Source organism: Centruroides sculpturatus, unplaced genomic scaffold, assembly GCF_000671375.1.
Source record: "Centruroides sculpturatus isolate CEXI.00-Female unplaced genomic scaffold, Cexi_2.0 scaffold926, whole genome shotgun sequence".
NCBI lineage: Eukaryota > Metazoa > Arthropoda > Arachnida > Scorpiones > Buthidae > Centruroides > Centruroides sculpturatus.
The window spans coordinates 263,447-278,499 of NW_019385546.1; the positions used below are offsets into that span (position 1 = coordinate 263,447).

Here is a 15,053-nt window from a genome sequence, read left to right on the forward strand (position 1 = left end):
ATTTACAAGATTTTTGAGAATGAGGTATGCCTGTAAACTGAAGTCACACTGTATTTCTGTTCATTTAAATGTAATACAAACTGTAAAAATTTTTTCATAATATCTGTTTCATTATATAAATAATTTAAATTTTGTCAAAATGCTTTGTACCTAATAATATTTCAGTTATTTTTATCTTCTTATTATTGTATAAAACTGTAATATCTGAGGATAGATAATTGTAATCTGTAAACAAATTCTTTTGCTAGGTTTACAGCTCAAGAACTGTAAACCTAGCATAAAAAAAATTAATAAATTGTGTTACTTATTTATTATTGTCTATTATTTATAAATAATACCAAATATAATTAAACATTCAAATAATAAAAAAAATATCTTTGGTCCTTGGAAGATGCAATCACACATCTTTTACCAAAATTACTAATTTGATGCTTATTATATCTCATAAAACCAAACTCATTAACAAATTAAGGAATCTATGTGAACAATTTGCAAAGAATTCAAAGAACTACAGATGTTACCTGCAATTAGGAATATAACTATGCAATGTCAACTTTGGCTTTACTACCTAGAATTCCTACTAGCATGATATTAATCTAACTGGCTTAAAAATGACCAATAGTTTGGTATCTGACTCTCTGTCCTGTTACGTAAGAGCACTTCAACAACACATTCGATAACTCCATAAAATATCATTTAAACAAACTGTAATATTTTTAATTTGTATTACTGAATTTATTTAAAGCATTTGAAAAAACTAAGCGTAAAAATAACAAATTTTATAAAAGTGATAAAATAATTTATTAAAATTACTCTTATAATTTATTAAGCCTAAATTATTTCATAAAATGCAAATTTTTACCAAATATTTTAAAATATTTATATAATTTTATAATAAAATTTATATATATTTAAAAAAAGTAATATTTTCATTTACTTTTAATACTTCAAATTTGAACAAAATTATCAAATTTTATAGAAAAGCAAGTGGTGTGGCTCGGCATGGCAGTTTCCCAATTTCCAAGCAGTACAAATTATTTTAAGCAATATAAATAATAAATTTGATGACAATAATTTAAAAGATTATTTTACTTTTAAGTTATCCAAAAGATTTAATAAAGAACTTAAAAAGATAAATTATCTCTCAAACTTCTTGATGCTTTCCATTTACATATATAAAGTTAACTGTAAGAAATTTGTTTAAAGGTTATTAAGTTTATTACTTTAAGTTCATACATTAATCAACTAATGTATGAACTTAATTAGAATATTGTTTCAATTAAAAGAAAAAGTATTCATTAAATGGGTGAAAAATAATTTTATTATATAATTCTTTATAAAATTTAAAATCAAATATATTTGATACTCTGTTTATGTATTTGTCTAATGTAAATTAATACATTGGATTAAAACTGCAATTCTGTTATTGTAAGTTAATTTTTTTTAAATATTAGAAACGTTTACTAAATTCAACATAAGAAATCATTATTGTCTATTTTATAAAGTTTGAATTTTAACAATGCAGTCAGTTGTCATGCTCATGAGGATTATTTTCTGAAAATACACTTATTCAGAAAATTTTGCCAAACAACTATTAAACATTATTAATATATATTTATATGTTTGCATTGCCATAGGATATGTTTACTAAATACAATTAATTTAACTATTATGGTATTTAATACTTCAACAATGATTGTTTTGCAATGTTAACTGTCATACATTATAAATAAATTTAATATAAGTTTTTTTCAATAGTATGTACAACATGTGACAAACACATCATAATATAGAGATGGAGAAAAACAAAACTTTTAAGATAGAGTCTTGTTTTCTTTAAGATTTAATTCAGTTCAAGAACTGAAAGTAAAGAAAAGAAAACAATTATTCAATTATTTTGAACAATCAGATTAGTTTCATTAACAGATAAGTCATAAATGATTCATTTTAGTATTAAAAAAATAAGAGGTTTAGAAATGTTCTGTAATGTTTTATACAAATTTTAAAATGTTTTTAAATTTCTAATGTAACTTCACAGATTGCATTCACACACATTTTCTTCACAGGTTTTTTTATAACATTTTTATAAGCATTGTATTTATGTTTTTCATTTATTTTTAATTAGACGTACAGTAAATATCAAAAAGTTAATCAAGTCAGTTGTGTTTTGTAACTCTTCCAACAATTAGTCTGTTCTTGCCAAGTATAAAAAAAAAAACTAATAAGTTCAAATGGAAATAATCCACTTTAATAGACATAACATTAAAAATTGCTTTTGACTCTGTATTATAGTTCTAATCAGTTTTCTACATGTGTGAGTGCAACCTTGCATAATATTATAGTTTCTTCATACAACATATGTAAATTGCAATATATAGTTTATGTGCTTTCCATTTAAAAAGTGTTTTGTTGATATCACTGTACTCTTAAAAATTCATGATTTAAAGTCAATAACTGGCAATGAAAGTTTTATATAAATTATAAATTAAATATTTTCATGTAACACGATAGCATTTAACAATATTTTATAACAAACTAATTAAAAACTTGTAAATTTATTTAATATAAAATATTATTGATGAAATTCCACTTTATTTACAGTAAAATTTCAAAATTTATGTATTAAACATTTCCTGAATAGAATAGTTTAATACACATGAATTCAAAAAATTTATACTGAAAATAAAGTGATTGATTCAAAACATTTTACATTAAACAAGTTTACAAATCTTTTATATTTTGCAATATTACAAATGACATGGAAACAAAATCCAGAAAAATTTTTAACACATTAGACTGTGCCATATTCTGTTAATCACAATACAAATACAACTATACAAAACATGTAAAAACTGCTCCTTTCACGTTGAGCAATGATTAAAAACTGTTCAATTGAGATAGCAATTACATTCTCTTGTACTTAGTTTTGTTTTGTTAGACATTGTAACTGGTTTATTTTGTGATAATTTAAATTAAGCACTCACCTTCAAAACCTATATAAATAATTACATAGAAAACTTATAAATGTTTAAAGAAAATACATTAAACATACCATAAATTTTAAATTAAGTGTTACTTAAATAGTCAAGAAATTTTTTAAAGAAAATCCAATCTAGATTTTTTGTTGTTGAAAAACTGAAAATTACAAACTTCTTTCATAGATAAAATATGTAAAAAATTAAAATAAATATTTTGGTCCCAGAAAAATTAGTTTCAATAAGCTTAAAATAATTTTAAATTCAATTTAATTAATTTTTTTGAAGGTGAGAACAATTTAAAAAATATATTAAACACTGTTAAAAACTGTTTTGCAATTGATCCCTTATTTTGGAAATCTTATTATTAACCTGATATGTTATTTTTGATTAAATCAATTAAAAATTTAAATTTGTAATTTTCATTACTTCCTATCATAAAAGGAGATTAACTTTTCAAACCCATCACTATTATAAATGAGAAGTTGCAATCATGGTCATCTGCAAGTGAGCTCCAAACTATGCTCGAATCTTCAAAATAGTCCCATAACAAATCTGATGCGGCCGAGAAGACTTTGGCTTTGTTTCATGATGACAGTTTTAACGGTTCACCCAGCGTCGCATTGTTTCTTCCCAGTCAGTATTGCCACCTTCTTCGTCATCATCTGTTCGAACGTAGCTTTCATCGTCCGTTGTCATCGAAGAATGATGATGAAACATATCGAGATCCTGGAAAAGGGTATAGGGATGGTGATTGCAAAAGGTTAATTGTGTCAACTGGACTTTACTTCATTGACCTATGAAATGAAAAATAAACCATAAAAAGATAAAACTTAAAATAAAACAGTTATCAGCATGCCCTATTAAGTTGAAATAAAAATAAAAAATATAGAGTCAAATAAAATAAAGTAAGGAAAATCTACTCTGAGGCCATTTTTATTATTTATTTACTTACTCTAGGATCATTATCATATAATTCTTCATCCTCTTCTTCATTTATGTTTTCATTATCTTCAGCCGCCAACATATTCCGAGCATGAATTTCAGCCATGAATTTGCTCTCTTGTGCTCGGTGTCGTTCTTCGCGCCACAGAGTTCCCCCTCCTTCCAGACTTTCTACAGCACTTTCTGTGTCTTCAGTTTCAAAATCTGAGTTTTAATTATACTTTTTTGATAATTTATATAAACATTTTAATACTTTAAGCAATAATACTTTTATGACATATAATAATATTCTTTCAATAAATAACAACTTTAAATTATTTCCTGTTAAAATATTTTTAGTATATATTTTAAACATTTAATTTCTGACCTCTACTGCTGCTTAGTACTTTGCTGGTACCTGCTCCTTCCTCATCTGAATCTGTATTTAATGCAATAACATAACATCACTCATTAATATGTGCAGTAATTAAACATATCCAGATAAACCATGTTACACAAATTCACTCACCCGAATTCAGTTCTCTGACTAAAGATGACATTGCATTGGTTACAGAATCCGCAGCCACTAACAAGTCATTTCTCAAGCTGCGGGTACTTCCTTGCTGGCCAAATGATAGTCTGCCATCATTACCCGTTCCAGTCATACTGTCGGTAGTTGGGGCACAACTTCCAGGAGTCGTCGGGGCACTCTTTGATGAGGACAAAGGGTACGGAGTCGACAGCGGTGGAGATTTAGAAGTTCCTGATCGAGGCGAACTGTTTGGGGTAGATCGAGGTGAAGTTTGATGATTCTGAAAAGAAATTGTAGAGAGATTTTAATCACATTTTAAACATTGCTAACTAATAAAGTAAACTTATCAAATTACTGTTTATCCTGATAGTTAACAATATACTAGATTTTAATATATGTAAAATATTCTATAAATAAATTGTCATCTTTGATAATCTGAAACCATGTTGTGACTCTTCTTTGATTCTAAACACTATGTAGTGTAATAAATTCAAACACTTGGCGTTCTATCATCTTTATTTAGTTCACTTGATACATGTTTAAAATACACATTAATCCCGAGGTATGTTCTAAAATATCTTTACTACTTGTATATTTTTTAACCTTTTATGTACTGTATGTATTTTTTGATATAATTTTAGTTGGCTGAAGAGCGGCATGTTATGCCCGAAACATGTGTTATAAACACATATCAACTGAACTAAATAAAGATGATAGAATGCCAAGTGTTTGAATTTATTACTCCACATATTGTTTAAGAATCAAAGTTGCCATCTTTTAAAAGAAACAAAAGAACAAAAAAATAAAATAAATCTACTTCTTTAGTAGATTTATTTTATTTTTATTTCAGTAATGTATTTATTAAAATCAAAAATATAAATTTTCAAATATAATATGACTGTAATAAACAAATTTTATATGTACTGTATTATAAAAAATTTAGCAATTAAGGTCCTGAACTTTCCATTACAATTGGGAACAAGCATTAACACATTTACAACAATCCTATCACTTCTATAAACTCATTTACATATCATTAGTCATTTAAACAATCTACTCCAAACTTCTTACTACCAAAATCATTATTACTGTTTGTACTAAACATTACATTTTGTTGAAAGTTAACTAAAAATGTGACCAAATCTAAAATATGATAAGCTAGAAGTATATTCTTTACAATAAAAATTTGTCAAATCAGTCTTCAGTTTCAGAAAAAAATTGGAATTAATCCCTATTACATAACTTCCTCCAGAAATGATTAAATTTTTAGCAAAGTATGAAGTTGCAAAACTAATTTCTCTTACACTATGATTTATCTCATCTTTAGAATGCAAAGTGACATTCAACAGAAAAGAATTTAAAGATACTGATGATGTTAAACAATATGATAATAGAATTTTAAAAAAATTTTGAATAAAAAAATGTTTCCAACAAGTCTTATGAGTAAAATGTGTAGGTTTTTTAAAGAGGTTACTTTGAATAATATTACTTTTTCACCCTAAAATGCCAATTATTTAAAATACTCATAATCTTGGAACTTAATTGCAAAATTTTATCATCTTACTCTTGCATAAAATTTAATTATTGTTTCTATTTGAATTTGTAAATAATTTATAAAGAACTTTAATAATAATAAATTCATAAATAGCAATTTATTAACTTACAGTTTTATACACTATAAATTTTCTCAATAATTAAAACTTTTGCATTTTTCAGAAAAAAATTTATTTTATATATGATAATTGTAAATTTCCTATAATTTAAAAACATAATTTTGTATCTTATCATAAGTCATATGATAATTCTGTAAATTTTCTACAAAAGTTAAGTAAAGTTAAGTGAATATCTATTTGAAATCTACAGAAATCTGAATAATGAAAGTTAACACTAAGAAAGAATTATACACACTGTAATCATATTTTAAGAAAATAATTTTAATAAAAAAAAATTTTTGTATATAAATTTTTTGTTAATTAAATCAATTACCATTGATTTGTATTGTTAACAGGAAAGAAGAGTCAACACAATTCCAAACCTATATGGTGTGTCAGAACATTTGATGAATGTTAGAATATCTCAAATGTAATGCTTGCAATAAGTTTTAGCATGCATACAAACATCCATGAACATGTCCAGAAGCACCTCCCAGCATGGAATATGTGTGGCTGAAAGTGATTTCCACCACAGCCATTCAAGCACAGTCTGTATGAGAGGTGACATCAAAGAGCAATAAAACAGCACAATGTGAAGTTCTGCTTCAAATTGGAGAAAAGAAAAAACAGCAACAGAAATGCATGAAATATTGATCAAAGTGTATACAGGTAACCCCCGTATAACACGGTAGTTACGTTCCAAAAAATTGCCGTGTTATGCGAATCCGTGTTATATGAAACAAAGAACTAGTATGAAAAGGAGGGTTAGGTTCCAAAAATTAAAAAAACATGCTATTATATTTTCATAATTAAGATAAATATCTTCATTAAAATTTTCTTAAGTGATACATATTAATATAAATTAAACAATGTTTCCTTCGTCATCACTAAAAGCACTATTAACCGAGAGCATTTTCTTTTTGGCAAGTTATCCTTATCCTCTGAGCATTTTTCTGCATTATCTTCAGATCCATGCTTTACCTTTTGAAAAAAGTAAGTAATTTTAGATTGCTTGCTTCTAGTTAAAAGATCTTTATAATTTTCCTTATATGGTGCTAAGCACTTATGAAGAATAAAGAAAGTATGGAATAAGGGAAAAACATCTGGCAACACCAAAATCAGAAGTGTCAAGATCTGGCAACATGAAACAAGTTTCGAGAAGGACCATGTGTATCGACAGAAGGCGAGAAAAGAAAATTTACATACTTAGGTACTAATAGTTCACGAAAATTATTATTTTCGTGAACTATTATTACTTAAGTATGTAAAAATTTATTACATTTCATGTTGTACAAAGGTTTTACCCAATTCTCGAACCGTGTCAGAATGAATCCATGCTATAACAGTACCGTGTTATACAGGGATGGTACCAATTCTCAAACCATGTCAAAGTGAATCCGTGCTATAGAAGTGCCATGTTATACGGGAGTTACCTGTACTTTGTGTATAGGAATGATGCTGTCAGAAAAAAAATGTGTGTATTACTGGCTTAAATGCTTTCACAACAGTAAGGAATCATTGATAGATAAGCTGCATTCAGATTGGCCACAAGCAGAATACTCAACATGATCAAGCAGATGCAAAGCTTGCAAGAAACAGATCGGTGACTAACTGTGCAATTGAAAGAAGTGGAGCATAAGTAATGACACAGTGCAAGTCATCATTCTTGAGATTTGAAAAGTCCAAAGATTTTTTCACAATTTGTGCTGCACCTCCTAACAGATGAGCAAAAAGCAAGATGTTTTGAAATTTGTGTTGATTTCATTGTCATCATTATCATGTGTGATCAGGATCAAAATTAGGCTGGTTTCCAAAACTGGTGTGGGCATTTCAGTAGCCTTACTTGGACCAGTGCAATGGAGACTTGTGATATATTTTTCAAACGTGAGCCTCTGCATAACTCATGAGTGCAGACCTTGTTAACTTGGGTGACTTCCAAGCCAGTATTTCACTTGGATCATGTTATCACCATGGTTACATTTCTACAGCTGTGGATTCAGACACTTGTGGCTTCATTTCTCCCTACAGACCTCACTGGCATGAATGACCCTACCAGGAGCAGATGTTCCAGCCAACATAGCTCTATGGTTCATCAGATTACTGAGCTCTCTCACCTCAGCAAGGTAGTGACTGGCAAGAGGGTTGTTGTTGTTATTATTAAAAATCATAAAATAATTTTTTTTCAATTTCAGTCAGCTGAAATAAACTATTTTTTTTTTTTTTTACTTTTTCCATCCTTTGAGCACTAATAATAATAGAGCCTTTTTTAAGACCCATAATGCAGCAGTTGGGTGGTGAGTGGCCAGGTCCCTTATCACTTAGCTGCAGAAGAATCCCAGATGATGTGGTCTGTCTTAGGTGTGATCCATTCCTAAGATTTTTCAACCACCTGATTTCAATCCTGGGTCCAACAAAACAGTAGACCAATGCCTTAACTGCCTCAGCAATCAAGCCATTTGCAGTGTATGGTATTGGTAAGCAAGGCTAATAATTTGTAAAGATAGTCTTGTTTGTTAACTTGTTATGTTTGACAGAAAATTTGGTAGTGTTATCAAAATTAAGTAAGGCATTTATTACAGAACACTAAACATAAAAAGCATAAATAAAAAAAATGTAAATTTATTCAATAAAATTTTGTAAAACTACATTATTTTTCCATAAGTGATCTAAAAAGCATTTTTGACAATTTTATTTTATTAATTACAGACCCGGTAATATTCTCAATTCTATATCATATCTTAGATAATGAAAAACAAAAGTAATAAACAATAAATTTTATTGACTTATTCTGAAACCATGTCTTCTAATTATTCTTTACTTCACAACTAGGTGCTTAGGTAGACACTGGGCATAAAGAGTGATGTTAAAGATGCCCAGTGTCTACCTATGCACCTAGTTGTGAAGTAAAGAAGAACTTTTATGTCTAGATCATTTATTAAAATAAAATATAGAACTATAGAATAACAAAATTACAGAAGTAATACTATTTAATATATTAACTAAATGAAAATTAATTTTAACTATGATAAAATAAAAGATATTTTAGGTTTTATAATATTAAATCAAGTTTTGATAATTCTAAAATTTTAATAATCAGTTCAAAGAATAAACAGTTAAAAAATGAATAGAGAAGGATGACCAAAATAAAATGCACTCTTATTTCTTGATCAATTATTGACAAATATTAATCAAGAATTATAACATCTGATCTTGAATAAACCTGGGGCTATGAGAATTAAAGTAAAATAAAAATTGAAAAATTATAATATAAAAACTAATATGTTTTTAATGCAGTTGTCAAAATGTTATGGAATATGAAATGTAACTTATATGTTCTATGAATTTAATTTTCTGTAATTACAATATTTTAATTTTGCAGTCATTATATGTAATAATAATATTTTGAACAAGTTAATTTTGAATCAATTGAATATTACAATATTAAATCATTAATTCACAACTGAGAAATACCTTTAGTAGTTTCATGAGAGCTTCAAGTTGCACCATTAATTCTCTTCTACTTTCTTGAAGACTTGACAGATGAGATTCTAATTCATCTTTCCTTTGCCTTAAAGCTCTCAACTCTGCCAACAACGTTGGATTCTGTTCTGATCTCATCACTGCATCTTCCTGTTCCTGTTGTTTTCTTAATCTAATAATTTCTCTCATAATCTCTCTTCATAAATTTGTTAAAAAAAGGTAAAAAAAATAAATGCTTTTACATGATTTACATTTCAAACTATAAAAGTTACTGTAATAATTCAATCATTAATTTTTAAATTAATTCATTACCATACCTATTTTTGACTTCTAATTGAGCAATTAAATCTCTCTGTCTTCCGCTATCCACAGTTAAATTTATGTCTGAAGGACTTCTAACCTAAAAGATATTTAATAATAATAATTTATTGAATTTGTTATTAGTAGTAAATATATGAAATTAAAATGTGATAATTTGAAAATTTATTAATTAATGTATATTCAATAAATTAACATTATTCTAACTAAAAACTTTGTAGTTTGTAAATGTTATTTTTAATATTTTCAACTTCATTCTAATTAATTAGTTTTATAATTTTTTTCTTCATAATTTTCATCAGTAAGATAGCCACATGGTAAAATAACCTTTACCATCACAAAAAATTTGAGTTCCATATCCTAGAATATTAATATTTCATAAATATTGAATAGTTTAGATCAGGGGTGTCCAACCCGCGGCCCGCGGGCCGCATGCGGCCCAAGGCAAGTTCCAATGCGGCCCAGAGAAACAAAAAGGTTGGACACCCCTGGTTTAGATCATAAAATTCCCCATTTCTCACATCATGCTTGATAATTTCATTGCAAAACATGCTATTATGGATAATACTGAGCCGATAGCCAATAGTATGTTGTATGCATCAAATCAAAAAGTCATTCTAATATTCAGGTATTCTGCAATACTTACTCTTAAAACCTTGGAAGAGGATATAGATCAATCACAATAATAGCCAATTAATAAAGCAGAAAAATTTGTTGAATGTTAATATACTAATTGTAATTCTATATATTTTATTTTTCAAAAAATAAAACTTATCTTCTAGCAAGATAAACAAAAACATTTTCAAAATAATGTATTTCATAACAGCTCTTTTTCAAACAATAAATTTATTGACTGTTCACAAAATAATTTATTTTAATCTGATGGAGAAACACATGCTATAAATGCATTTTCATTTAATACAACATTTTATAAACAACGTAGATATTTCTGAAATTTAATAATGCATTCTTAAAACTAAAATGACAATAATTAATAAATAACATTATTTAAATTTATTTTTGTTCATTAATCATTACGTGAGCACTCTTGCATTACTGTTAGAAAGTTATATGTAAAATAATCTAATGCTAAAAGATTTATATCTTTCTCTGTATTGATCCTTCAAATTTTGTCCAAACAACATTACTGAATATTTTTCTGTTAATTTATATTAAAATATTAGAAGAGGAAAATAATGTAAATAAATACATAACATAGCATACATTATTATGGGAATCTGCAAGTCGAGCTGCATATCTCGCAATAAGCCTATGTTCATCATCTCCACGAAATGAATCTAAACTACGAAATGGACTGAAAAAATTATAAATACAAATAAGAATTAATTTATAAAAATTAAAATATTTTTCAACATAATAAAATTTATTAATAAAATACCTTTTTGTTGATGATCTACTATCTAAAGATGATAAATCAAAAGAAAGATTGCCAGTATCTGGAAATCCATTGTGACTAGGTATAGGAGATGGTGGCCTTTGGAGAAAATTTTTAATTATTTTGTTATAAATTTATCATAGCATTCATATCCAAAACACAGAACATTTTATTAATTTAAATTTAATATTTCTACTGCATTAAATTAAAAAATAGCAATTCATTAACAAAACTTAAAATTATAAAATTTATGTGAGGTGTTAAGTTCAATCAGATCTTTGTTTTCTTAACTCAATTTAAAAGTGACAATTTAACTTTTCCCAAAATATATCTTTGCTATTTTTGAATGCCTCACTACAAAAGACTAGACCATAATAATCATAATACTATAAGGAAACAATTCTGGAAAAAATTATAACAAGTACAACAAAATGAGGAATTCTCTCTTCTAGAATTTTGGTTCCTTTATTTGAATATGTTTAATAATTCAGGTTTTTTGTAGATCTGTTTTAATTTGGTACAAAATCTTTCCACTGGAAAATATATTAAAATTAATTAATTTTTAAGACTGAATTGCATATTTTAGTTAAAAATAAAAATGACACATTTGTGAAACTCATAATTCAATTAAAAAGATCCAGTTATGCTGTTCTTTATTTATTAAAGTTTTGCACTAACAATTAAAATATCAGAGTTTCTAATATTTAGTCCAAATTTTGCTACCTGGCAATATTATTACTCTGGTGAAATAAATCAAAAACTGACAAAACAAAATGGCAATAAATGATACACGTGATCATGATACTGTTTGGCAGTTCTTGTGTTGTTAATTAGAATGGAAAATATTGCTGTGTGTTATTTTCTGTAATGACATCTAATGTCTTAACAGAATGGGTCTGGTAAATATGGTTGTCTTGACAAACCATGGAAAAATATTTGTAATGAAAAAGCACAACTCTAATTTGTTAGTTAATAATTATGTGAGGACCCAACCGATGTCCAAAATCATGTAAATCACAGTATTCTTATGATTAAATAATAACGATAGATTATATATGAGAGGGAAAGGAAAATCCCATAACTTAAACAACACGGCACAAAATGTAGACAACTAGTCTCGGATGACTCCAACACATGTTAAAAGAACTGTCAATGTCAGAATGAAAAGTTATAAGTCAGAGACAAGTAGTCATATGCAGGTAGAACTTTGACCCCAGCGCTCATAAACAATCAATCTAGGGCAGCGTTTCTCAAAGTGGGCAATAACGCCCCCTTGTGGGCACTGGAGGCTTTCAGGGGGGCAGTAGAAGACTCAAAGAGAATTGGGGGGCGTTAAGGAAATATAGAGGGGCGACAGCAGACAAATTCTATATATAAAAATTCGACGGAATATATATAAAATGTTGGCATTTTATATATTTTTTATTGAAGGTCACAACTTGAATATTTCTAACACATTGACTTTTATTTTAGCTCAGCGTTTCTCAAAGTAAGCAATAACGCCCCCTTCTGGCGCGATGAATAGATCTATGATAGAGGCAGGATATTGAACGGTGACCAAAGGCAAAATTGGGGCTGATAAGAGGAAACATTGCGTTTAATGGTTTCCAGATGATGAGAACAATGTACAGTAAGGGCACAAAGTGTGAGATTCATAGAAAAGTTTTCCTAAGAATATTTCCAATCCTTTTCTCACACAAGAGAAAATGGGTTAGGGGGCGTTGGGTATAACTTTATGGAACAAAGGGGGCGGTGGATCGAAAAAGTTTGAAAATCACTGATCTAGGGAAACAATTTCAGAAAAGAAGGAAAAATTTAAGAGAGATAAATCATTGCATATGACCGTTCGAGTACTCAGATGACAGAAACTGCGAGTTGCGGAGCTAAATTATGAGTGCGAATCTTGCAATTTTGTCAACAATCCCCAAGAACAATCGACAGAAAGGCGTCGAGCAGACACCTGAAAGCGGATCTTTCCCGTAACCCGAGTCAGTCTCAGTTTTCCCCAAAACAAAAGAGACACCAATCGGGAAGCAAGAAAGGGGATGAGGGGCCAATCAGACGTCTGAATAACGGGAGAAAAAAACTATAAAAATCGGAAAATCAAAATCAAGGGAGCTCTTCTCTGACTCCCAGAAACGTCGCGACTGATATTGTGGTGTGTCGTTGGCACGAACTTTGGACTCTGCCGCTTCCAACTTCATCTCGTCTGCCTTGATCAGCGAAATCATCTTGTCCGCCCCGGGGCCAGACAGACGCCGAACTTCTCACCTCTCTGCATCTCCAATGAAAAGAACTAGTGAAGGATTGTCAATTGCCGATGTAAGCATAAATGTTAACAAATAAACAGCTTTCTTGTGTAAAACACTTGTCATCATTTGCCTCCTCTATCACAGCCCACATACAACCTTCCCTTAGGTTCATCCTGACGCAAGATTAATAGATCCCATCTAGGAGACGGCAACCTTACACAGGTGCCGTGAAGTGGGTTTCAAGTCCCCTATCTCCACCGAGTCGGCCATCTTACAATTATATATCAACTATTCAATAGTGCTAAACAGAAAATATTTTTTGAAACTACACTTAATTGTATGAATTAAAAAAAAAACATATGAAAAAATATAATAATAATAATAATAGCTCTCCCATGGTCACCACCTTGTCATGGTGGGAGAGCCCAGTACTTTTACTAAACCATAGAGCAATACAGGCTGGAGCACACGCACCTGGTAGGGACACCCATACTAGTAAGGTCTATGGGGAGAAATGAAGCTAAGAGTGACCACACACCCACATTCTGTAAAGATATTTATCATTGTAGTAACCAGATCTAAGTATGATACCAGCTCAGACATCGCCCGGGTTAACAAGGTCCGCGTTCGTGGGTTAGGCAGAGGCTCATGTTCAAAAATAGGCTCCAGTCTCCCTTGGTTACCGGTGGCAAAAGCAGTGCCGGCCCAAGCATAACTACTGCAATGCCCTCAACAGACATGAAAAATCAACCTAGCCTTGGTGTTTCTGTGGCAATGCATCCACACACCACAAAGGCTGGAAAACCACCCCAACTAATGAAATGGACATCAGAAATGAACGATTTTATCATCCATACTTACTACACCATCACAAGACTCTAAACAAACATGACAGCACACAGACAACAACTACACCATAGATTCACACAACAATAACCTCACCTCACTCTCACCGAACAAAGGGTTGTTGATAAAAAAAGAACAATTATACACAACAACCTTATCCCACAAACAACACTTGAACTTATCAAACAACAGGTTGCTGATCAAATACATCAACAGACAGAAACATTTAACATTGATGAAGATTACGTAACCTGTCAGGATAATCCAGCAACATGCATTGATAATAGTACACATACAACAACTACCATTAATGATACTACAGACACTTCCTCATCCATCACTGATAACATAAATATAGATTTAGTTAATACACTCTCAGGAATATATTTCAGAAAACACTCACTAAATATACAGGCACAGATCCCACACAAAGACCACGAATACCAAAAATCAACACGTCAAAGGTAGTAGGAAAAACACTTAATTATGTAAAAACTCATTTACTACCAAACTACATTTATTCAATTTCTACACTCTCAGACATTCATACATTAGTTTATGCTGGGGCAGTCACAGTAGTAACACACCATGGACTGAAAATACAATCACAGACAGACACACACAAAACACAATTCTATCACAAGCCTGCCTGGCAGAGAAGAATAGAAACACAAATAA

General features: G+C 29.3%; 1 protein-coding gene across 4 annotated transcripts in view; it reads right to left on the bottom strand.

Annotated features, from left to right (window-relative positions):
* Nucleotides 1-3,204: 3,204 nt before the first annotated feature.
* Nucleotides 3,205-15,053, bottom strand: part of LOC111639987 (dystrobrevin beta-like) — a 71,067-nt gene continuing 59,218 nt past the window's right edge. For 3 of the 4 annotated variants that reach the window (XM_023385979.1, XM_023385980.1, XM_023385981.1), the window contains exons 10-17: nt 11,281-11,376; nt 11,106-11,196; nt 9,881-9,963; nt 9,555-9,759; nt 4,429-4,711; nt 4,288-4,338; nt 3,931-4,124; nt 3,205-3,704 (exon numbers count right to left, since the gene is read on the bottom strand). In XM_023385979.1, the coding sequence (XP_023241747.1) occupies nt 3,576-3,704; nt 3,931-4,124; nt 4,288-4,338; nt 4,429-4,711; nt 9,555-9,759; nt 9,881-9,963; nt 11,106-11,196; nt 11,281-11,376 (1,132 nt within the window). In that variant the 3' untranslated portion in view covers nt 3,205-3,575. Of the gene's footprint in view, nt 3,773-3,930; nt 4,125-4,287; nt 4,339-4,428; nt 4,712-9,554; nt 9,760-9,880; nt 9,964-11,105; nt 11,197-11,280; nt 11,377-15,053 lie in introns of all 4 variants that reach the window. The other variant, XM_023385982.1, reaches the window with a different exon arrangement.